At 40.4% G+C, this 25,158-nt stretch overlaps 1 protein-coding gene across 1 annotated transcript in view; it reads left to right on the forward strand.

Moving 5' to 3' along the window:
- LOC122809329 (cyclin-dependent kinase 17-like) overlaps window positions 1–25,158 on the forward strand; it is a gene marked incomplete in the record, with an annotated part of 1,699,239 nt that overhangs the window by 1,213,838 nt on the left and 460,243 nt on the right. Inside the window, 1 exon segment of the mRNA XM_044080731.1 lies at window positions 2,127–2,250. Within this exon segment, the coding sequence (XP_043936666.1) occupies window positions 2,127–2,250 (124 nt within the window).

Below are 25,158 nucleotides of genomic sequence, written 5' to 3' on the forward strand. Positions count from 1 at the left end.
ATAATGCACAAAGTAAAGCAGTGAAATGTAGTACTTTTAAGCAATAACTAACTACATTGATGTGGTATATTGAAGATGTACCCATGGTCTGTGTGTTTTAATCACGAGGTCAAAGCCCGAGTGATTAAATAAAGCCAACCGTCGGTAAATCTTCAATAGGACACACCACTGAGTTGTCGGTAAATCTTCAATAGGACACACCACTGAGTCAGTTATTGCTATTATACAATGACATTATTTAAGAAAAAAAAAATACTTTTCTTAAATAATGTCTTTGTATAATGCCTCTTTGGTGCCCTTCCGCCTTTTTCTGGTATCCTGGGGCTTTGTCTGATGTACTAATGTACTACACATGTGTATGGGACTTTTGTTCCCACACTTGCACAGTACATCAGTGCACAAAGGAAGCAATGGAGAAAAAGAAGGTCTCCGTTGCTCCCTTTTTTGGTTTTTTTTTTTAATAGAAAAAATGTTTTGGATAGTTTAAGGGCAGGAGAGAGACGGAATGGAGGAAATACAAGAAAAATCAGGTACTTGTCTTTAGTTTTGAATAAAGTATCTGATTTTCCTACTATTCTCTCTGTCCTGTCTCTCTGGTATGTCCGGATTTCAGATTTCTTTTATTTTTGTTTAAAAAAAAAAAAAAAAAAAAGGTAAGTTACAGCATATACCAATGGAAAAAAGTCCAGGCGACCGGACATTTTTCCATTGGTATATGCTAGGATTTACAACAGTAACGCCGATTGGGCTGACCAATCAGCGTACTCATTTTGGAATATTAATGGCCAGTCATTGTATAATATAGCAATAACCCACACCTGGGTGTGGGTAATGCTGGATTTACCCACGGTTGGTGTGGTTTGGTCACAAGGGCGAAGCCCTAGTGGCGAAACAGACAGCCATGGGTAAATCCATCATTACCCACACCTAGAAGTGGGTTATTGCTATTATACAATGACATTATTTAAGAAAAAAAATAATTACTTTTCTTAAATAATGGCATTGTATAATGTCTCCTTGCTGCCTTTCCGCAGCTGTCTGGTATTCTGCGGCAGTTCTGATGTACTGCACATGTGTATGCTTACGCAGTACATCAGGGCTGTGAGCAAAAGCAACGGAGAAAGCAAGATCTCCGTTGCTTTTTACAACCTGTCTCGCTATGTTAAACGAGTTTAACATAGCGAGACAGCTTTAAAAAAATGCAACGGAGAATCTTCGTTGCTTTTTTTAAAGCTGTCTCGCTATGTTAAATGAGTTTAACATAATGAGACAGCTTTAAAAAAAGCAATGGAGGATCTCCGTTGCTTTTTTTAAAGCTGTCTCGCTATGTTAAACCCATTTAATATAGCGAGACAGTTTTGAAAAAAGCAACGGAGAAAGCAAGATCTCCGTTGATTTTTAAAGTGTCTCGCTATGTTAAACTCGTTTAACATAGCGAGACAGGTTGTAAAAAGCAATGGAGATCTTGTATTCTCCGTTGCTGTAAAAAAAAAAAAGTTATACTAATAGAAGAAGTCTGGGCGACCGGACCTTTTTCCATTACTGTAACTCTGATTTACAAAGTGCACGCTGACCAATCAGTGTGCACGTTTTGGAATATTAATGGGGGGGGGGGTCGTTTTATAATAGTTTATAAAGTATTGCAAAATGTGTATTGTTTAAAGCAGATGCACTCTGAGTAATGTACTGCTGACAGCGCAAAATGATGAGCGTCAAATAACAGTCAAATAACTTTGAGAGGAAAATAACCAGCTCCACAGACCAAATGCTACAGTAACATTATTAGCTTTACTTCTCAAGATTTAACAAACTGTAAAATTATTGTTCTTAAAATGTTTTCTAATACTTTGGAGCTTTTCTCCCTGGGCCTTCACTGAAAATGGGCTCTTACCCAGTCAGACTTTACCAGTAATAAAATGTCAAATAAATACGTATGTATATATTTTTTGTATAGATGAGCACATATTAGCATGCAGGGACGATATCAAGTGATCACACTTTTACCTTCTGATATCTTTGTTTTAACTTTGTGTCATTTTTTGTTTATATTTTCTCATTGTTGTTTCAACATGTATGATCAAATTTATGTAAAACATTGTAAAATATTATTCTTGTATTGTTGGCAGCTGTTCCTGTTCCAGCTTCTACGGGGACTGGAGTATTGTCACCGACGAAAGGTGTTGCATCGGGACCTAAAACCACAGAACCTCTTGATCAATGAGAAGGGGGAACTAAAGCTGGCAGACTTTGGTACGTCTCTTTAAAACATCATCATAAAAAAACATTTTGGAAAGTTGTTTTGAACTTAGACTCTACTAAAAATAAATAACTTGTAGTTAGCAAAATGGTAGAAGCACAGGTAATATTGTTTCTGATGTGATATTATGGCCTTGTGTGGTCATCTTCCCAGCTTTCTGTGCTTTCAGAGTACTTTAGACCTGCTGTTGGAAAAAAGAAGTGTTTGGACTTGAAGACAGCAGTATAAAATGTGTAGTTTCCATGCTTTGGGTTTAGAAATTGTGTGTAGCAGTTGGAAGACCCTTCCTGACAGGTAAGGTGGGGCCCTACTTTTTGTTTCTAAATTACTGCTCAACTTCTCTTTGTAGGAATGAGGGCATGAATTCTACATATCTGTATTTATATACATATGTTTATTTCTATTTGTTAATGTTATTCTTTAATATGCTGTGCTGTACAACATAAAAATTCCATCCTGGGTAGTGTCATCCTTAACCTTCGCCCAGCCCATGACTTCTACCCCCCCCCCAATTATATATATATATATATATATATATGTGTGTGTGTGTGTGTATATGTGTATATATATATATATATATATATATCGGCTTGCAATAGTCTGCAGACTAATAACCTAGTATTTACCAATGAACTATGAACTGGAATATACACACACCATTTGCTGTTGACCGTCTTTGTCTTCCCTTCCTTATAATGTAAGTGTCAAGTAAATATATTTTAGCACTGAACTGTTTTTAGTTAACATTCAGAGATCTCTCTTAAAACATATGAGCCTGTTTAATAAAAATAAATGTTTATAATGGGTGCTAAGTAAGCTTTTTTAACTAACAGAGCATTGAATTCTTAACTCTTTTTTCCTTGATATTTTTTTGATTAAGTACCAGTGCTGTCATTTTTGTCTTAATGTTGATGCGCTGAATTCAAGACAGATTGGGTTCCGGCATGCGGCTGATTAACGTGACAAGAATGCTTTTTCTGCTGAGTGTTGTCAGAGTGTGTAGTGTTAGACAAGGATGAAAAGTAGGACATGGTATGGGACTATGTTCTTTTCTGTGGTTGTGCACAGCGCTTAGAATGTATTAAAAAAATCAGTCATGATGAAGAACACAGTTAATGAGAGAACTTAGTCTATGAGTGGAAAAACAGGTGAACCGAACAAGTCAAGTAAGCAGGTCAAGCACCACAGGGTCACTCAGTCACATGAATGCAGTTTATTTTGCCAGTAACTGGATTGAATTGACTGAACAATGTTACAGCTGTATACATGTGTTTATACAGCATCTGAGAAGACTCAGTCCTGCCTCTTTAATTTACATGATGTTTGCTAGTTTTTTTCCTCAGAGTGTATAGTTGGGTGGTTTTGTCACTAAGTGGATTTCTGTTTTTGCATTATTTTTAAGAATGTCTGGTACACTCTTACAGTCTTCTTTCTCTGAAAATCTGAGATCACCAGAACAGCCTCATTATGTCATAGTAGCATTTATTTATAACAAGTTACAGAGCTTCAGGTACAGAAATGCTGGTAAAACTCATTTTATTTATGTTACTTGGTGAAAAGAAATTCGATAATGCTGTATTAAGTATCTATGTAGTTGTGCTACACAATAATTAATAATAATTCAGAAATGTAGTTCACAGGTTTACAGGACGTTACTAGGCTAACAGCCTTAGAGCCCTTGCAAACCTAGACATATTTATCCCTAGTTGCCCCAGTTATCGGTAGTTAGGTGAGTGAAGGTCACAGAGGTAAGGGTCTTGGTAGTTAATACTGACTTCCTCTGTCCAGGAGGGACATGGGCACCACCCCCAGAGTGAATTTGCAGTTACCCATCCATTGGGCTAGGTTGGGTTTAAAGAGGGTCAGAGAGGGGCTCTTTTTCAAGTGAATTGGAAGCTTATTCCAGAGAGGTGGCTGTCTTTGGGAGATGTATCTATCTCTCCAGCATGACCTGTTCATGTCAGAGGCTAGGTTATGATCGCTGGAGCGAGTGACCCTCCTGCAGTTTGACTTAGGAATGTGTAGCATTTCCATCAGGGTTGGGTCAGAGACTGCCCTGTAAGCCAGGCAAAGGTCACCCCTTAGCAACCTGTAGGAGACAGAATAAAGTGACATGGCTTTCAGTTTTTCCGCATAAGACTTGTTTTGTATACCCTGTAATTTCTTGGTAAGAAATCTCTGTGGTCTGTCCAATTGTTGCAGATGTCTGGTGAGGTTTGTGCAAAAGGGAGCATTGTACTGAATTATTGGTCTGATGAGGGCCAAGTATAATACAATTATAATATCCTTAGCTCTAGATAAGATGCCTTTATTTATAAGATGTGCCTCATAGAAGGATAGCCTTACTAGTACCTAGACCACTGGTGTCAAAGGAAAAATATACTTTAAAAATGATCAATACACGGTAGGTTCAGGTTAAGGCACTTTAATCTTGCAGCAAGGAGACAAAAACATGCTAATACAGAGTTTGTCTAACTAGAATCAGGAAATGCAAACATTTTTTATGCATTTTCTAATAAGACATTGCCTACCAAGCTGACGTAGTAAATCACAAGTTTTAACATCATCATTTTGTAGTGATTGTTTTAGTAAAATTCTGCTTGTACTATCAATTCTTGTGAGAAACTTCCTAGGAAAAACAACGTGGCCTTGGCTACCACCGGTTTGATATATGCAGTGTTACCATTCAAGGTACTATGGCTAATCTGAGCACAAAGCAAGTATAGATTGCAGTTCATTTCTCCAACAGCCTTTTGTTTATGTTATCTCTAACTTCTGCAGCTGTGCATGTTCTCATACTTCGAACAGAGCTAGTTGTTCAAAATCATTACATTACAGAATATAGCATTGTTCATTCTTTACTTCCTGACCTAGCAGATAATCACCTGCTTCTGAAGTACATTTCCAAAAGGCATAAACATGAATATTGCTGTGCTAGCAATTACTAGGTCAGAGGGCATCTTGCAAGTTTCAGAAAGCACACTGCAGTTTCAAAAGTATCTTTTAGTCTCATATGAAACCAGCTGTATATAAAATAGTGCATATAAAATAGAATGAAAAACATGTTAACTTATTTAGTTTCTAATTAGCATTAAGCACACACATTAGTACATATTTTTCTGACAACTGGGTCTGCACTTGGGGGTGCTGTCTGTAATGTAATTAGCAGGGATGTCAGCTTTTCCAAGGGGAATAATAATGCATTGTTTTGCATCTAGCTTTAATCCATAGCTTTGGCATCAGTCATTTGTCTGCTTTAACTCTGTCTGCAGTATATTAATATCACTGGGTGACTTGATTGCTTCTAATTTGTAGTCAACAGCAAACCTGGTCAGCCACAGGTCGTCCAAATGTGTCTGGACTTCTGAGAATTAAATTTTGAACAGTAAGGGGTCCATCACAGAGCAATATGGTATGCCACTGGTGGCTGGTCTTTTGCTAAACGTGAAGTCACCCACTTTGACAGTATGTATCCTATCTGTGAGTCAGTTGGCTACCCTTCTGGGGTGTAACTCCCAATTGGGAGGGTTTCTCTATAATACTGAGTCGAGGATTGTGTCATATGCTTTGGCTTGGTCACTGTCTTTCCCTCTTCCAGGGCCTTAGTGACTTTCTCGAAGAAATCAACCATGTTTAACAGGCACAGGCATGATCTACCTTTAATGAATCTGAAATAGGTTGGATCCAGAGTTTAGAGATTACCCATATTCTTGTTAATAAGGTCCATAATGATTCTTTCCATGGCCTTGCAGATGAGGCTAGTCAAACTCATAGGCCTATAATTTGCAGAGTCAGTTGATGAGCCCCCTTTGTGTAGAGTGATTACTGTTGCTGTCCTCCATTCTGCTGGAACATACCTAGTTCGCAGGCTGTGGTTAAACAGGGATCCAAGTGGCTCTGCTAGTCATGTTTTAAGTTGTTTAAAAGGCAATCTGGGATGTTGTTTGGTCCCATTGATGCCATATTTTTGGCCTTGGAGAGTGCCTAGATGACCTGCTCTTTTGAGATAATAGGGTGAGGAATGGTTGCAGGTATAATTTGGGGGATGAGTGGAGGGGACAATGGGGTGAAGTGTTCTGCAAGGCTGTCAGCTAACAGGTTGGCTATTACTCCGGTTGAGTATGGGTAGTGCCATCCACAACCAGTTCAACTCATAGCTGGCTATTCCTTTTTAGATTTCGGATGTAGTTAAAGAATGCCTTTTTATTATCCTTAGCCAGGGAGGCTGTTTTTACTTCATAATTGGCTTTGGAGAACTTGACAAGATCTCTAGTTTGTTTAAGCTAGAGAGAACTTTCTTCCTCTGCTGAGCCAGTTTCCTCTTATTCTATTCTTGGACATTAATTTCTTTTTGTTGTTGTATAGCCTATACTAGGGGTCTACCACGATGCCTTGTTTTTTTGGCAAGATCTGGTTTTAATCTGGTCAGGTACAGCTGATTCTGTACAACTGCTTAAGTGATTGTACAGGGCGTTGGTGTACACCTCTGCGTAGCAGTCCAAGTTATCTGCAATCTAGAGGGTTTGAAACTTTTTACACCATCACTTAGTAGGAGGTAATTTGTCTTAGAAAATTTCTTAAGCATTTTGAGCTTGATGAGGTATCTGGTCTTACAATTACTTTGAATGAGACTGATTTGTGGTCCGATCTTACCGGAGAGGACATCACACGGGGGGGGGGGGGGTGCAATGCTCTCCTATGTTAGTGAGAATGAGTACTATGTCTAAGACATCCGAGTCTCATGTGGGTGTGCTGGCAAGCTGTTCCAGAGCATTTGCATTGACAAAGTCCAAGAACCTCTGAGTCATCATGTTTATGGTTGTGCATGTGTCCCAGTTGATGGTAGGATAATTAAAATCACCCATGAGTAAGGTGTTGGGCTGTATGGCAAGTTATTCCTCCAAGTATGCAGTACGCTTTTTCTGTTTTTACAGTGGAGGATCTATCAATAGTTATGATGTGAGAAGGGCTTTGCCTATAATTAACTGAACATGAAGTAGCTCAAGAGAGACATACTGTTTCACCAGTGTCGAGGTGTACGTATCCTTAATAAAGATGGATACACCTCCTCCTTTGGTTCTTTCATGCTTCATTTGTGATCTTAACATATCGAAGGCATCATAGCCCTGCACAGCCAGGGTACTTTCTGCACCTTTGAACCATGTCTTGGTGACTGCACAGATGTCAGCATTTCCCAAAGTGAGAAATGCTTCCTGGGAGTGCAGTTTCTTGTTTAGACTCTTAGCATTAAGCAGCGGTACTTTGAGTTTATCTAATGAGGGTTTTGTTATGTTGGGGGGTTAGTTATTTTGGCACTGCCTGAAAAAGGCACAGTAGGGGTGGCTAATGCCTTTGCCAATATCCGAAAGCCTAGAGGAGACAGGTGCAGACCATCTCTTCCCAAACAGCTTGGCCTGTCAACCATGTCTTCCCAGGCTGGCAGATATTGGATCCCCTTGGACTGATATCGGAAGCTAATCCAATTGTTAGTCAGCTATTTTTGTTTGTATTGTGGCATCATCCTTGGAGAAGGTAGAAGATTGCTTAAGGCTAGGCTTATACCTGCCTGTGACTGCCTGTGATGATTAATGTGAGAGCTCAGTCATTTCTCTCTTCATATAGTCCAGTCAGGTACATCTTAATTCATCCCCCCTTCTCCACATGGACTGTGATGGAGTCGTACCAATACTTGTGGTTGAGTGAATTGATGGATCCTGGCACCTGACAGGCAGCTAACTGTAACCTGCTCCTTATCCAGCCTGGTGAGGGGAACCTCCATGTGTCTCACATTGGTGTCACCTATGACCAGTACATTAGGTTTTGTGGTATTATGCCTTATGGGTTATTTGTTGAGACACTGTTGTGTTATTATGTGCTGTGGTTGTGTTTTTGCATTGCAATGAGTGTAATTGATTTCCGTTTGGGAGGCCTTTTGATCTTATGGTAAGTTCCTAGTGAGTATCTCCACATTTGTGGGTTTATGTGTTGTGTCCTTATTTAGTGTGGGAAGTGTGTGTGTACTGACAACCTGTTTGGCATTCAGTTTGTCCTTATGTAAGAGTCTTGCCTCCAATTTCATAGTGTAGCTTCATCTCTCAGATATTTGTTTATTTCAGGAGTAAGCGGTTGTCAGTATTCATGACACAGTTGCTACATTGCCTGAAGATGCCCATGTCTGTCAGGCTGGCCAGAGAGGTGATGGAAAACTGAAGTTGCAAATTAGCAGATGTTATTCTGTTGAATATGTATATTTTCACCTAGATGCCATTTACTGTTGTGACTTTTCTTTTCTCCAACAGAATGTTAGTATTACAATATTCAGTGACTTCTGTGATGTATGCATCAGTTCTAAGTAGCTAGCATTTATTTAAGCTGAATGCAGTGTTAGATTTATTGATCTTACATTCCTTTCTATTGACATTTAGCTAACGGAACTTAATTTCATGCTGTTTTAGTGAAGTGGTAATAGATCTGGGATCACAAGTAGACAGCAACCTTAACTTTGACCACCATGTGTCTATGGTAGTAAGGAAGGCTTTCTACATAGCACACTTGATTAGCAAAGGCATCGCTTCTAGTGCAAAGGACCCCTCTGTATTTGTCACTAATCAGGCCCACAATTGAGTATAACGCCCCTTTTGGCATGTACCGTACAAAGCACCTGCAGCAATTGGAGAGGCCACAGAGGTCATATAGACTTCTTAGAGGAGACTTATGCCTGGCTTACAGAGCAATCTCTGACCCAAACCTAATAAATCAAATGGGACTAAGAGATACCCCTTCCAGGGACTTAAATGTAGCCTGAGACTTGGAGTAGGATGTGCTGGAGGGAAAGATTTGTCTCCCAGCAACTGCCGCATCTTTGGAATAGGTGGCCAATTCATGTAAAGCAGAGCACCTCTGTGACACTGTTCAAAAGGAACCTGGACGAGTGGATGGGGGACTGTAAATTCTTACTGAGGATAGCACCCACAACCCTCCTGGACATGGGCAATCATTACTAAATACAATCCTGGGTATTGGCTAGAGTATCTAAGGTACTATATTGGGATGAAACAGCTAGGTTTGAAATTACCTCTGAGTCAATAGCCTAGTAATCTCCTATGATCCTGCGAGTTTGAGCAAATATATCTGTTTTCCACAAGTAAAAAGATGACCGTGTATTTTCTGGAGATAGTCTCTTGTAACCATAATTTAAATCTGCCTTTTTAGAGGAATTAATCTCAATCAATTAAATGTAGATTTGTAGTAGTAGTTATGCTTTTGATATAGATAGGAAATATTATACAAACACTTTTAGCCAGGCAGTGGAAAAGTGTGTATTTTATTGCAGCTTTTATTCCTTTATTAATTCTTGATATGCTTCAGTTACACCACACGGCCGTTTGTTTTAACCGTTTCTCCACATCTAGTCTGGGAAGATTTTGTGAGCTGATATCCTGTTTTCTTGAGATATCAACGTTATAGCAAACAGTAGTAAAGAAAAGTGCATGTTTTTTCATATATTAAATCATGAGCTTTACAGGTACACGGGAGTTGTTAAACTTCTCTCACTACTGGATATTGCTGCATTTTTTCATTTGTTGCTTAGCATTTGCTGCTGATGTAAGGAAGTAAGGGAACAGACAATGCAGTATACTGCTAGTATAGCATTTTGTTCATGTCACATGTCCAGGAAAAGAAAATCCCGAACATATTATAGAAGGGCATGGCAGTGTGAGCCCTGCCTTTCAGGGCATCATTAGTGCTCATCGGTATCTCAAAGGTAACATTTACAAGGTCCAGTAATACATACAGACTGTTGAAGTTTTATTGGTTGTTTATATTTAATTATGAATCACCTGTTGAGTTTAGCCCATTTCACTGGAGTCCTGGTGAGAAATCCTCCTAGAAGATACAAAAATGGACAAGTTCAAGAAGAAAACGATCTGGTACGATGTTAGTAGATACAACAGTAGAAGCAAAACATTATGTTCAACAGAGTACATTGTGACTGAGCATAAAATCCTAGAAAAGGCAATAGTACATTTTAGAATATACTGAAAAAGAATGTGTATTAGAGAGTTTTGCACAGTAGTTATTGACCATCATGTTATAGCAAACAGATTAATAGCAGGCTGTATATGCTGTCTGAAACAATGAGAAGATTCACAGTTTTAATATTGCTTAGGGAATTCTGTAGTTGCATGACTCTTGGCTGCCAAGGTACTTTGCTAAACTGCTTTGAATGCAGTGCTTGTCCTATGTTTGAGCATAGTTAGTAGTTTTTATCATAGTCTGTCCCTTGAAAACCAAATGTCTGGCATTGTTAAAATGATTTTTGATTTACAAATAGAGATTGGCTTAAGAGAACCTGAGGTCACACTGAGGGCTTTGCAGCTAAAAGACTCCTTAACTAGGATTCTGCATATTGGTGAGTATATGAGCAGAAAATAATAGTAAAGGTTTAAAGTGCATGTAGGTGTAGACTGACAAGTATTTGCTGGTGAGCTGTGGCCATCTCGAGTGTCCTAGTTTCTGATTAGTTTTGGGGACAACATTAATATAGTTGGCTAATGTTAGATGATTTTCCAGAGTTAAACCCAAAGCTTTGTGGAAATTACTTCTTCAGCAGTGGTGCTGTCCAGTGAAGCTGTTATTGGGGGCTAGCCCATTGTACAACTTCATTTTTTTGAGGGGGGATAAGTATGAATTTAGTTTTACTTGATTGAGTAAAATATCTATGAAGGGTAGTCATCTCTGAATATTATGGCAAAGTTATTGCAATTTGTATTGTGTTAGAGAGTGTCATCTGCTAGCAATATGGTTGAATCATCACTATATAGAATGAACTTAGAAGCTTCACAGTATGTTCCTGTTAGAGAGATGAAAATGGGAAATAGAAGTGGGCTGTGGATGAATTCTAGTGACACACCAAGATTAACGAGTAGAAAAGGAGGTATGGTTTGGCACTGTTTAACAGAATGGGGTGTGCCTTCCAGGCAACAAGCAAACCATCTTCAGGAGCTTAAGGAAAGTCCATATGTAGAGTAATTGCTTAGAGAGTTAGGTGAGCCACATTTATAAAGAGGAACAGTAACTACTGTGCCCTCAGTCTGAGTAGTAGTTTTTGATGGGTTTGTAACCTGAAACTGTGACAGGGTGCTGTTGAATTTGCAGAAATTATTGCAAGTTGTAGAAGTAGGTTATCACAAGAGTTTGCAACTGTTATGTATCTGGTGAGGGGTGGCCATGAGAGGAGTTAATATGGGGCTTCAGCATCAAGGAGGAATTGGGGAGGGCCAGTGACATTTGATTGATATCAGTTTATGAAGTGATTCATGGAAATGAAGGGAAAAACAGAACAAATTTGCTTTTTGGTCAGCAGTTTAGTGAGGATGTCTGTAAAGAGTATTTGGGCACCATTGGCTGAAGACAAACTTAATGCATTTAAGTAACTTTGTGGGATGTGGGAATCTTCTTGTTGTAATGGGTTATATTCTCCCTCTCCCTTTTATAGCCACTTGGCAGGACATTAAGTCACTTTTTGGCTTGGTTCATTGATGCAGTGAGGAAATTTGTAGGAGGATGCATGAATCACTGACTTCATAAGTACAGTATTTTTAGACACATGCTGTCCTGATGTTCTTCGTGTTTCACTGTTGCAGTCATCACACTTGGGTTATCCTGCCAGGGGTAGCCCTCAGTCAGCCCGAATACCAGAGGCTTAGTATTTCTGTGTCGTTTGCTGCCACTCCAGGACTGACGTCAGGTCGACAGTGGTATAAAAACAGGCAGCCGATGCCATTACATCAGTCTTTCTTGCTGAGGAGCAGAAACAGACGCAGTTCGCACGAGTGCCAGTCGGCCGCTACCTAAGTTTTCATTTCCAAAATTGAATTTGAAGTCTTCTAAAGTACCCCGTTGGGGATCGTTTTTTCTTGCTCTAACCAATGTCAGAAAAAGTTAACAATTGTCTCGCCTGTGTAAAGCAAATACCACACAGAGATTTCCATTCTTACTGCATCACCTGTTTAGGCCCAGACCACAACGTCCCTTGCTGTTGGGTTTGTGCTTTGTTCAATGCCAGAACTATACATCGTCAGGCCCTTATCGTAGCTAAATACTTTCATTGTCGATCTCTGTATTTCGAAATGGCTTCGGTAAGTCATCCGACTACCGATCTTCCAAAAAAAACATAAGGATAAAAACAGAGACAAGACCGCACAGGTCCAAAACTGCAGATGACTCTTCCATCAAGCTGTTCGCCAGTACTCAGGTGCTTTCGCAGCCCCTGATGCCCGCTTCTATGGATTTGCAGGCCACTACCGAGACCCCATTCGGAGTCTGGTATACCACGAGACTCTTCTTTGACTACAGAACCTGCGGATGTCTCTACCTTGGATGGGTCTGGAGCCACTGTACAGGCACTAGCTTCCAAGGAAGTTCTTCACACTACCGATATTCAACACAAACCGGCGACTTCTTTCACGTCTTCAGTTCTTTCTAAAACAACCGAGTTTCTAAGGCCCAGGGTACGAACTACGCCTAAAAAACTGACAACCCAGGCTCAAGCACCTGCTTCCATCACTCAGTCTCAAAAGCTTAAAATGGTGGAAGACCTTATGCTAATTAGGGGAAGTCAGCATACCCCTGCTAAAAGAAAGAGACTTGTCCCCAGCAGCTTTATCCGACAAAGAGTCCAACAACTCTGAGGTTTCTGATTATGAAGACATGCGTTTATCTGCTTATGAGGATTCAGATGCAGAGGAATCCATTTCTTCTGCCTCTCCTCCAGAGAATTTTTCTTTTGGGGAAACCTTACATACTTGAGAGAGCATTTCCATTGGGAATGCCAGGATTATCCCCAGTCCAAAAAGAGACTCGGGGAATTTTTAGATTTACCACAGCACAGACCCTTAGCTATTCCTCCTGTGCTGGATGTTGTGGATGATGTTTTTATGGAATCTAGTTTAACTCCTGATACTCTACCTCCTGCTCCCAGGAAACTTGACAGGTATTACAGAGAGTCCCTGACTCGCACAATTTTTTTTCAAAAATCCCACTGCTGACCCAGAGGTCATCTCCCAAGGACCTAAAGGAATAAAAGCAACCACAGCTAAGGATCCCACCCCTTCGGACAGGGATTCCCGAACTTTAGACAGATGTGGTAAAAAAGTATACATCTCTAACTCTTGCCATTAGAACATTAAATTGTCAGTTCCACTTGCTGAAATACCAGCAACATACAATGGAACTTATTAAATAAAAATTATCTACCTTCCCAGACTGTGCAGAAAAGAAAGAATTACAGGAGCTTATGCATTCTGCAAGCCAAGTTTCTAAGCATTCTTTGCAATGTGAGTTTGATGCCCTAGAAGCATCCTGCAGGGCAGCAGTCACAGATTCTGTAATTAGAAGGCATGCTTGGCTTAAGGAACAGACCTTGCCAGACCATGTAAAATCAAAACTATTGGACACACCACTGAACAAAGACCATCTGTTTGGCACCAAAGCAGAGGAAGTTTTAAAAAAGATGGAAGAAAAAGCTAAGTCTGTGCAGACAGACTTTTTGCAAGTCCGGCCTCCGAGATACAGTAGGCATTGCCCCTCAAAACATTGGTCCTTTCCAGCCCCCTCAAGGCTGCCTCAGACTAGACCTAGGGGAAGCAGACCCACCCCAGACAGCAGTCCCAGGGAATGCAGAGATCTAAGCAAAGGAGTACCTCAACTTCTAAAACAGGGAGTGCTAAGCCACCCTCTTATGGAAAAATTTCACAACCAATCCACCTCTTACTTCTGCCCTCCTGCTTGTACCCCTAGGAGGAAAACCTGCCTCCCATGCAAAAACATGGGCCTCCACATAGTGTCCCAGGGGTACTAATTTTATTTCTACACACTGCCAACCCCAAAAGGGTTCCCAGATCTTCCTCCATACCAGTAAGCAGAGGCACAAAACCAAGTTCATTCCCTGCTCTCCACGAGGGCAATTCAGCCTGTTCCTACAGACCAGGTAGGCCAAGGTTTCTATTCCAGACTTTTCCTGGTACCCAGAAAAAGGGCACCTGGCACCCAATCTTAGATCTATCCATTCTAAACATATTCCTGGTGGTACCAAAATTCAAAATGCTCACCCTCCAGCAGCTTCTTCCTATGCTGTCCAACAATGACTGGTTAGCCACCCTAGACCTAAAAGAGGGCTATCTGCACATCACAATCAGAGACTCTTGCAGGAAATATCTATGTTTCAGGGCAGGATCTATGCATTATCAGTTCTCTGCACTTCCCTTTGGCTTATCCACTGCTTCCAGAGTTTTCACAGAATGCCTGGCTCCAGCCATTGCTTTTTACAGACAAAGAAATATTCAATTTTACCCCTACTTGGATGACTGCCTGATTCAGGCAGACAGTCAATAAAAGCTGTTGCAGCACCTGACATTTGTAAAGGACCTACTGACCTCACTGGGGTACACTATAAAGGAAAAGAAATCAAAACTAGTCCCCAGTCAGAAAATTGTATTCCTGGGAGCAAGCCTGGACACAGCATCCCAGATGTCATTCCTTATTCCAGAAAAACAAGTCTGGCAGGCTACTTCTCTCAACTGGCCACCAGAACCCAGTTATCTGCAAGGAAAATCCTGCAAGCTGTAGGGTTCATGGCCTCATGCATTCTGCTAATTCCATATGCCAGGCTGCATATGAGGAAACTTCAGTGGTACTTAAAGAGCCTTTGGTGTCAACATTCTCAGGACCTGGAAACTATTATAACTATGATACCTTGTCTAAGGAAAGATTTGCTTTGGTGGGCAGCAGCATGCAACCACAAGGGACTTCCCTTTTCACAACCCCACACCACCTAGACCCTAACCACAGATGCATCAGACTATGCCTGGGGTGCACACCTGGATGGCAGGTGCATTCAGGGCCTCTGGAGTCCAAATCAAATTCATTCATCTGCACATCACCCAAAAAGAGATGCTAGCTGTTCAGCATGCTCTGACAGCTTTCAGACCCCTACTCTCTCCGGGGCCTTAATCAAAACAGACAATATTGCAGTGAATGTGGTACATCAACAAGCTGGGGGGAACCCACTCTTACCCGCTCTGCAGGTTAGGCATGACCATTTGGAACACGGCCTCAGCCATGCATATTCACCTGCTAGGTCAGTTCCTGCCAGGCAACCAAAACTCTCTGGCAGACAACTTAAGCAGAAATCTCCTAGACCCACATGAGTGGCAGTTAAACCACAACACCTTCAGCCCCATAACCCAGAAGTGGAGTACCCCGAAGGTGGACCTATTTGCCTCCCATAACAGCCACCAGCTCAGCAAATTCTGCACCAGGGAACCTCACAGCAAGGCCTGGAAAGTGGCTGCCCTATCCTTCCAATGTGTAAACCTCTCGATCTATGCATTTCTCCCTCTACCTCTTCTTACAAGGGAATTACTCAAAATAAGGGAGGAAAGACCAAGGGCAACCCTGATTGTCCCAGACAGGCCATGCCAACACTGGTACCCACTACTTTGCAGTCTGTCACCATTGCTTCCAGGCAACTCCCTCAGATTCCAACTCTCCTGACTCAGCAGGAGGGAGAGTTGTTGCATCCACTATTGCAGACCCCAAACCTGGCAGCCTGGCTTGTTCCTTGACCTCTCCTCCAGTGGCCAGCTTAAGCAAGCAGGTCCTGGAAGTTATACATGAAGCCAGATGAACCAGCACTAGAAAATCCTATGCTGACAAGTGGAAAAGGTATTGTTCCTGGATCCAGGCTAAAGGAGCTGAACCAGCACACAGCCCTCCTTACCTCTCATCCTGGATTACCAAGCAGAACTACTTCACAGAGGCCTATCCTTCTCTTCTGTTAAAATCCATGCCTCTGCCATCTCTGCTCTCTTTTCACACCCACTCATCAAGCAGTTCCTGAGAGGGGCTAACAACTTAAGGCCACCCAGAAGATCCCCTACCGCTACTTGGGACCGTAACTTTGTGTTGGAAAAGCTCACACTACCCCCCTTTGAGCCTGCAGCTTCAGCAGCGTTAAAATTCCTCTCTTGGAAAACAGCCTTGCATATGGTCATCACTTCAGCTAGAAGAGTGTCTGAGCTACAAACACTCATGGCTGTGGAACCCTTCATCATTTTTCATGCTGACAGGGTATCCCTCAGGACTAGCCCTACTTTCATGTCTAAAGTGGTGTCCAGTGTGGCTCTCAATCAATCTGTTCATTTACCCATCTTTTTCCCTAAACCTCAAAATAAGGAGGGAAGGATCCTGCACTCTTTAGATGTGCACAGACAGCTCAGATTCTACCTGGATAGGACTAAGCCCTTTAGGAAATCTGACCAGTTACTAGTCAGCTTTGCACAAGGGGCAGAGGGCAAGGCCATATCTAAACAAACCATTTCCTAATGCATAGCACACTGTATCCTTTTCTGTTGCAAACACCATGGGAAACCACCCTCACAGGGGGTCAGAACACATTCCACTTGGGCAACTTCCACCTCTGCAGCCTTTCTCAGAGGGGTCCCTACCAGGGACATACTGGAAGCTACAACATGGAGCTCTGTTCATACCTTGACCAAGTATTACCACCTGCCTATCTTTTCTAAATCCAGGGCAGGCTTTGCAACCGCAGTCCTGCAGGGCATACTAGCCAGCCCCAACTCTTCTTGACTGCCTCCACCCATTCTTCAGCTTTAGGACTCCGCACAAGTGTGATGACTGCATCAGTGAAACACGAAGAACATAGTGCAGTTGTGTACACTTACCATAAATGTAGATGTTCGAGTGTATTCACTGTTGCAGTACTGGTTTCCCACCCTACATCCTCCTTGTCTCTCTCTCACTCTTCCTCACTCTTTACAGGGCTATTTGGTATTTACTTTCTACTGGTAGTATTATTCCACCATATAACCTAGCTCCCTGTTTGGGGGCTCCTGACATTTGGGGCAAGAAAAACTGATTTAATGGCGTCGGCTGTCTGTTTTTATACCATCGACGAGCTGACGTCAGTCCTGGAACCACAGCAGCTGACGCAGAAATACTAAGCCTCTGGTATTTGGGCCAACTGAGGGCTACCCCTGGCAGGATAACCCAAGTTATACCCCAGGGATTACCTCAGTGTCACTGCTCAACAGAGGCACAGCAAAATAATGGGTATAGTTCCCCATACTAAAGGGGTGCGCGAAGCCAAAAGTATGAACCTATGAAACCTATGAACCTAAGTGTGATGACTGCAACAGTGAATACACTCGAACATCTACATTTATGGTAAGTGTACACAACTGTACTTTTTCTATACCCAGACCTGGGACATTAAAGTAGTTGACATCATCATACATAGTCACCTTATATGGGGAGACCAACTGATTTCTTTGAGGCTGATAAGGGAGTTTTGAGTCCAATGCTCTTACATTTCTTGAATAGCAAAAATGTTAAACTTTGGATACTTTATAACACCAGATGAAAAATATGGGCACATGTTCACTGACTGAATCAGCTATCACTGCAGCCTCAAAAACATGTTTTAGTGCCAGGAGGATGCTTGGTGCTTGCTGAAGTCAGTTGTATTCCCAGGTCACTCCATTAATCTAAACGTTAAAATAGATCAGTAGTGAAATTAAATGAATGGATTCAACACAGTTTGGTGAAGTAATGGATGAAGGTGTAATTTCCAAGTTGTTGATGAAAGAAATGGAATACTTTGCAGAATCAACAGTATTTTCAAGGAGAGGGTACTCAGTAAGTAGAATGGGATTACCATAGTGCTTCATCTTCAATGAGGAAGACAGCTAAACAAAAGTATTAACACTGTATGTTGTGGAGGTTGCAAATAGCTTGGCATCTGCAATGATCAGGGTATAGAACCTGACCAGACTGAAGTATAGAGGAAATATGTTGGAGTAGTTATAGTGGATGAAGTGGAGTTCCTATGTGACCGGAAGGCAGCCATCGAACCTGTTGAGCAACAAGTGTACAAGATTCAAGGTAAGGCAGTTGATGGTAAAACAGCTCAAACAGATTAAGCAACACTTATTCAAATTGGTGGATAAGGCAGCAAAATTAAAACTGAGAATGCTTTGTCTTTTGGAAGGCAATGAAGAGAGTTGATGGAATATGTGAAAACCAAGATGTCAAGAGTGGGCTAGGTTTACAGAAGATTCTTGAGGGATAGTACTTGTGAAATGATTGCTGTTTCCAGACTGAGAAGTCACATCCAGAAAGACCAGAACAATACTGTTACATGTTTTAACTTGTTATGAAAAATTGTTTGTACTGAGAAAGTTGTATAAACTGGGCAGAAATTCATGGTTAGGAGACCTGTATTTGTAGAACATGATTACTCCCACTTGACATTTAATTGTTGCTTGCAATTTGTAGAGTGACGACTTTTGAAAACCATACCCATGAGATTTGCTCAATTACAGGTGGATCAAAAGAATGAAGAGACTTTTAAACCAAGAAAGACTGCTACTACTGAAAAATTACAGGATAAATGGGAAGAGATGTCCGATTGACTGAGATGCAACATCAGTTCTTGTATGCAGTCCCCAAGACAACATAGTTGCATAGACTGGAGAGTCTTAAATGATGATTTTAACTGGTTCTGATAGGTGTGACTATCAGCTGAAACTTTCAGGTACTTGGCCCAAGTCGTAAAACTTAACAGAATACTCTAGCCCCTCCCTTCCATCCACTGTGCACAGTACATGAGGACCCATCTCCAGATCTCTTAACCATGCAGAAGTCAAAAGCTTTGAAAAAAGTGGACTAATTGTTTTTCTTAAGTTCTTATGGCTGCTTTCTTTTGTTTGTTGTACTTGAGTGTCTTCTAATAGAACATGTTTGTTTTGTCATTCTCCCCTCCTCTAGTTCTTTTTGCGCCATTTGAAATGCTTTGCTTTGTCAGCAAGATTTGTGTCCTTACTCCATTTTGCTAAATGTTTTAGTTTGTAATTAAATTTTTCTTAGGAAAGAAAAGTTTACAGGGCAGTTAATTTTAGGCCTTCTACTGGTTTTTGCCAAGAGTTTCCTTATCAAATGTAGATTTGTACATTCTCCTGTTACAGATGTTTTCAGTTCATCTCTCCTAATGCAATGATGTGTGATGTCTTACTTTTCATCAGTAATGCTTTTTTATCCTTTACAAAGCTAATATTTTTCTGGCAGCTATCTGAAACCTATTATTTTCCAGTCATTGTATGCCTTATTTTGAAACTGATTTTTGTATGCCTTATTCTGCAACTGCTTTTTATTCTTGGTCGAACATTTTTATGTGTCGTATATGCTTAAATGTCTTTATAGATGTAGCTGTTGCTTCCTTCTCCTTCTCTTGGCTTATTGCTACATTTTTTCTGCTAAAAACTGTAGCTCTGTGATGAAATGTTTTTGCTATGATGCAACCTCCCTTTTCCTGAGGGTATCTGTATTGGTTGATATTTCTGTACAAATTTGGCTCTGCTTAGTCATAAACTTGCTATATGACTGGACATGACATTTAGTTCTATGCCATGTTACCATTGCTTAACTAGCTGTATTTTACCTTGATTCTAGATCATCTGTCATATAGGTGTGGAGTGAGACACTTCTTACAGTTGCCTCTGTCCGTGTCACCAGGTTTGTTCCGTTTGGTGCGAGGAGTGACTTTTAACTAGTGCCTGTTCTTTCTGGGTTTAGCAACTTGCTTATCAATGCTGAGTTTGCATGTCTTTTTTCTGTGGTTATTTTTAGCAAGTGGTTTGCTTGTGGTCCTGTCATCAGCCTTGAATTGGTCTTGTTGGCAGTTGGTCTCATTATACCTGGCTTTGGCTCTGTCTTCTGACATTATTGCTGTTTCATACCCTCTTCTTCAGGGTTAATACCTTCCTGTATTATGACCTCATTCACCAGATGCTGTCCTTTCTTGGCTCTTTAATTCTTTGAGTGAATGTTTCTTGAATACTTTTCCCCTTTAAGCTCAATGGGTCTCTTTGCAGACTGTCTTTACTTTTATCAGTATTAGTTCCCATACTGCTGGCTTTTGCCTTAACTTCCTTTGAACCCTGACACCTTCTCAGGATCTTTAGGTCCTTCTAGGGTCAACCTTGACCTCAATGCTTTTGGATTCTGCCTCACATTGGGGGCAAAGGATTCATTCAGTATTGATGTTCCTGTTAATGGATTTTATCTTAATGCTGTCAACTTCTACTTTCCTTTTCTCCAAAATCTCCTCAGAGTGACAAGTTCCTTTGAGGTCAACATTCGCCTCATCAAGGTTGATCCCTCTGGACATCAGTAAATATCCCAACACCTTCTTGGGGGTTGACAGATTTTCATAGTGGTGTACTTTGGTGTCTAGATGGTCAAATTTGATTCCATCTGCATCCTTTGGGATCAGTTGTAACCTCTACTCCCCTACTGACTTTGATGTTCCTCGAGGCGAACCAGTTTTTTCCTTTCTTCCAAAATATCTAATTGGACCTTGTTCATGGACTTTTCCTTTGTATTGTTCTTATATGTAGGAGACATTCTACCCTAGTCATATATTGCAGCCATTTTGTTTAAAAAAAAATCTTTATTACGCCATCACTTACTACATAGTCAGTCATACATTTATATAAATAAAAACAAACCATACCAACACAATCCTAGTTGTTAGCATTTTGCATCACAAACCATACTGGCACACTCCCAGTTGCAAACATTATACATCACTTATAATCTATCCGATCATTTTTAGTCAGACATTACATAGCTCATTTAAGTTCAGCCTTCTTTTAAAACTCATTCCTCCCCAGTGGTGCAGTGGCAGTTGCGGGTTGTCTGGTTTGATTCTTGGCTGGGGTGCCTTCTGTGTAGAGTCTGCATGTCCTCCCTGTGTTGGGTAGGGAGGGTGGCCTAATGGTTAAGGTGTTTGCCTTACAGACACAAGGTGCAGGGTTTGAGTCTCACAAGGGATAATTGGCTAGGCTTAAAATGGCTCGCAAGGGCAGTTAGCTTAGTACTAATCTATAAGCCTATGAACCTATGTGTATTGTTCCCACAACTCCAATTTTTTCATATATAGTTTGTGTCTACACTTTTCTAAAGATCTCAATTCCAGTTGTTTTATCTCTGTTACTGTATTCACTACTTATAGCGTAGTTGGTCTAGATTTTTCCATTTTCTAGTAATTGCTTTCTTGACAGCTGCCATAATTAGGCACAGCAAGGCCTTACATCTCTAGGCAATTCTGATTCTGTACCATAGCTCAGAAGAATCATCTCCCTCATCACGCCAGTCTGCCCACCCATCATCTCCAACAGTGCATCCTGCAGGTAATCCTTAAGGTTCGCCAACTCACTCTACTCCCAGAAAATATGTTCCCAATTACCTTTTTCTTCCCCGTCACACCTCCAACATTTGCTGTCCACCAGAGGAAGAATTCTCTGGAGTCTACTTGAGGTTTAAAGAAATATATGTAAACATCTCCAAGCGAAAATCCTAAGTCTTCTAGATCTTGTTGCATATTTTGGTGATATATATATATCCTCCCATTGTTTCTTTGTGAATTACTTATCCAGTCTCTCTTCCCAATCCTTTCTAACCTTCTCTGATTCATTCTTATAGTTATCATGCAATATTTTATGTACGTAGTAATTATTCCTTTTTTAATGGCAGCTTCTGTTCTAGATTCTACAAAAAACTCTACCAGTGCAGGTCTTTTGTTTAGGAGACCCTATTTCTTTGTTTGCCTATACTCTGATATCAATCCTTGATAGGGAAGGCAATCTTAAACCTGCAGTCCAAATAAATCCTTGTCATCTTCCCATTCTGTCATCTTTCCTTGTTTAGTTATTTGCTCCTAATACCTTGGTTACTTTGCCAGTTGTCTCCAATAAATTCCATTCCCCTCTTGCCTATTGTCTGTATCCCTAATTGCAGTCATCCCTCTTGGCAGAATTTCCTTTCTCCATTCCCATGTTGGCTTAGTTCTTAGGACATTTTCTGCTACTTTATAGATGTAATATTCTGTATGGTTATTGTTGTGCTCCTTAAAGGCCTGCAGCCAAAATCCCGGTCTCTCTTTGTTTCTTGAGCTTCACCCCTGTGTCATCGTCATCCCTTTCCACTTTGAATTATAGTTTTCTGCTTGTGCCATGTATAGGAGCCTTATCTTTGTAGCTATGAAGTACCCCATTCATATTGGGTAATCTCAATCAGCCCTGTCCTACTGGAAGAATCAGCTTATCCCACTTGACTCTTGCCGTCTTCCCCTCCCAGGTAAAGCCCTTCATCTCCATTAATTGCTATCCACAGCTTTTCCTGTGGTTGATAAAAATATGCCTAACCTGTGTACAAGACTAATGGGATTAAAAACATTTAACTGCTTGTTATCTTACTATCCATATAACAAAGCTTCATGTTTCTCAGTTTGTTGTATTATCTTTTGTTTATTCTCTTCCCACATATCCTTTGCTGCCACACCAGAGTCATTTTAATCCAAACTCCTAAATACTTAATTTTATCATGTCCCCATAAATATGGATACTTCTGAATCAATTCATATGTGGGTATATAATTGGCTCTATATTACGTCGAACTCACAGGAGTTCAAATGTTGTAATATTGAACCCAAATGTTAGAAATCCGAAAATAGTGAAGCCATGGCACACCAAATTTTTTTTCCCAGGGAAAAAAATTAGTGGGCCTTATTCAAAGCTTTGCTGTTTCCTCCACTGTGGTGCGATCTGGGAGGTGGTATATTTAAGTAGGGTGTGTGGGGGGGTGAAGCCCCCCACTTTAGTTTAAGTTTAAAGTGTTTTTTTTTTTTTGGTCACGGAACAGCAATTTTTTTTCCCTGGGGAAAAATGCTATTTTGTGTTTTCGTCATCATTGGATTTTGAACTTTACGGTTCGATATTGCAACGTTCGAACTCCTGTGAGTTCGACATTGTAATATAGACCCACATAATTTACTGCTATTGCTTTTGTTTTAGCTTCATTAATTTTGTATCCGAAAAGGATTTGAAACTGTCTCAAAATGTTCGACATTACTGTTAATGTCTCTTTCTGGTTTTGTCCGATATAAAATTATATCATCCGCATATAGAGCCAGCTTTTCATGACAACCGTACCAATTATATCCTTGAATTTCTGAGTCCCTTATTTTCTTTGCCAGTGGTTTAAAGTATAATGCAAAATAAGGGGGAAAGAAGACACCCCTGCCTAGTTCCTTTGCTCAAACAGAAGTTAATTGAGGACCCCATCCGCTTAATTTTCGCATCCGATCCTTCATATAACCTCCTAATCAACCTTATTTGTTTTTCAGGAAATAATGCTTCCATTGCCCTTGTCATAAAGTCCCAGCTTACTCTAAAATGCTTTCTGTGCATCAAGACCCACCCATAACAGTGGTATATTCTTACATTCTGCTTCATTCTGGATCATCATTGTTCTGTTAATGTCAAATATTTGCCTCCCCTCCAGAAAACCACACTGATCCATGTATTACATTTGCCATTCTTTTAGCCATTATAGACATGACCACTTTATAATCATGATTTAGTATTGAAATGGGCATGTTTGAAGCTGGATTTGATGGATTTATACCCTTTTTAGCTATTACAGCTGCCACTGCTTTCTTCCAGGTTGTTGGTACTTCTCCTCTTAAAATACTGTTAAACAAATCCTTCCAGATCTTTATCAGTTTTATCCTTCCTAGCTTCCAAATTTCCACAGGAGTACCATCTATTCCTGGGGACTTTCCTGTAGATTATACATCACAATTTTTATCTCGTCTCCTTCTGTTCCAACAGTTAGTAATTGAGCCTCATCTATCTCTAACCTTGGTATATTTAATTCTTCCATAAACTTTTCCATTTGTATCTTTTCTTGATTGCCATATTTCGATGCCTTATACAGACTTTCATAGAATTTCCGAAATATTTCTAATACCTGTACAGGATCTCTTATTACCTTCCTTGTTATAGGATCCCTAAGCTTGGCAACAGCCCTTTCTACTTTCTGTTGCCCGAGTTGTTGAGCTAAAAGTTTTTGTGCTGTAGTTGTATTATCAAAAAAACAGTTGCTTAACAGCAGTCTTTCTAAACTTGTGTATATTATTGAGGTAATCCCTTTTTTTTTGCATGGCATTTTGCAGATGATTCTGTCCTTGTTCTGTGAGATTCCCTGTATTCTGCAGTACTTTAGCATTTGTCAATCCCTATAAGTAATTCTTGTTAGCTCCCTTTCTTTTATTTCCACCCTACTTTTAAACTCCGCCTTAATTTTGTTGCACTCCCTATCTATATTTTCAGAAGTAATTTCTATCTTCTCGAATGGCTCCTGAATAATCTTCACTTACCCATTCCATTAATTCATGTTGTTTCAACAGATAAGTGGGAAAGTGCCAGTGTCTCATTTTTATTTCATTATCCAGTGTTGTTGTTTTAGTTGTTATTGGTGCATGATCTGAAATAGTTATTGGGTGAGTTTCAAGACCTTCAATTAAATGCACATGCTCCTGTAAAATGTAAATTCTGTCTAGCCTTCCCCAGTTTTTATAGCTTGGGGAATAATGTGTACATTCACTCCGAGCTCCTGTTACTGAATTCCTATCTTCTGTGCCAAATATTTTCATAAATTTCTTCATAAATCTACCCTCCTTTGTTGCACTTTCCCTGCTGCCCCCCCAGACACATCTTCACTGCTGCAAATCAAATTCCAGTCCCCACCTATAAATAATATTCCTTGCTGAAAACTGATTATTTCTCCCAGAATTTTCTTAAGCTTCATTATAGCAGTTTTAGGTGGAATATAACATGCTAGTATAATTCTTGTCCCTTGCCATTAGCCCGTTAGCACTCCAATTCTACTACTATTATCTTTTTTATCCTCTTCTATCACTGTTGGAGCTCCTCTTGCAGTTAATATAAGTACTCCTCTTTTTCTTTGTACCAGAT

This window comes from Protopterus annectens, chromosome 8.part0 (genome assembly GCF_019279795.1).
Source record: "Protopterus annectens isolate FY-2018-M chromosome 8.part0, PAN1.0, whole genome shotgun sequence".
Classification (NCBI taxonomy): domain Eukaryota; kingdom Metazoa; phylum Chordata; order Ceratodontiformes; family Protopteridae; genus Protopterus; species Protopterus annectens.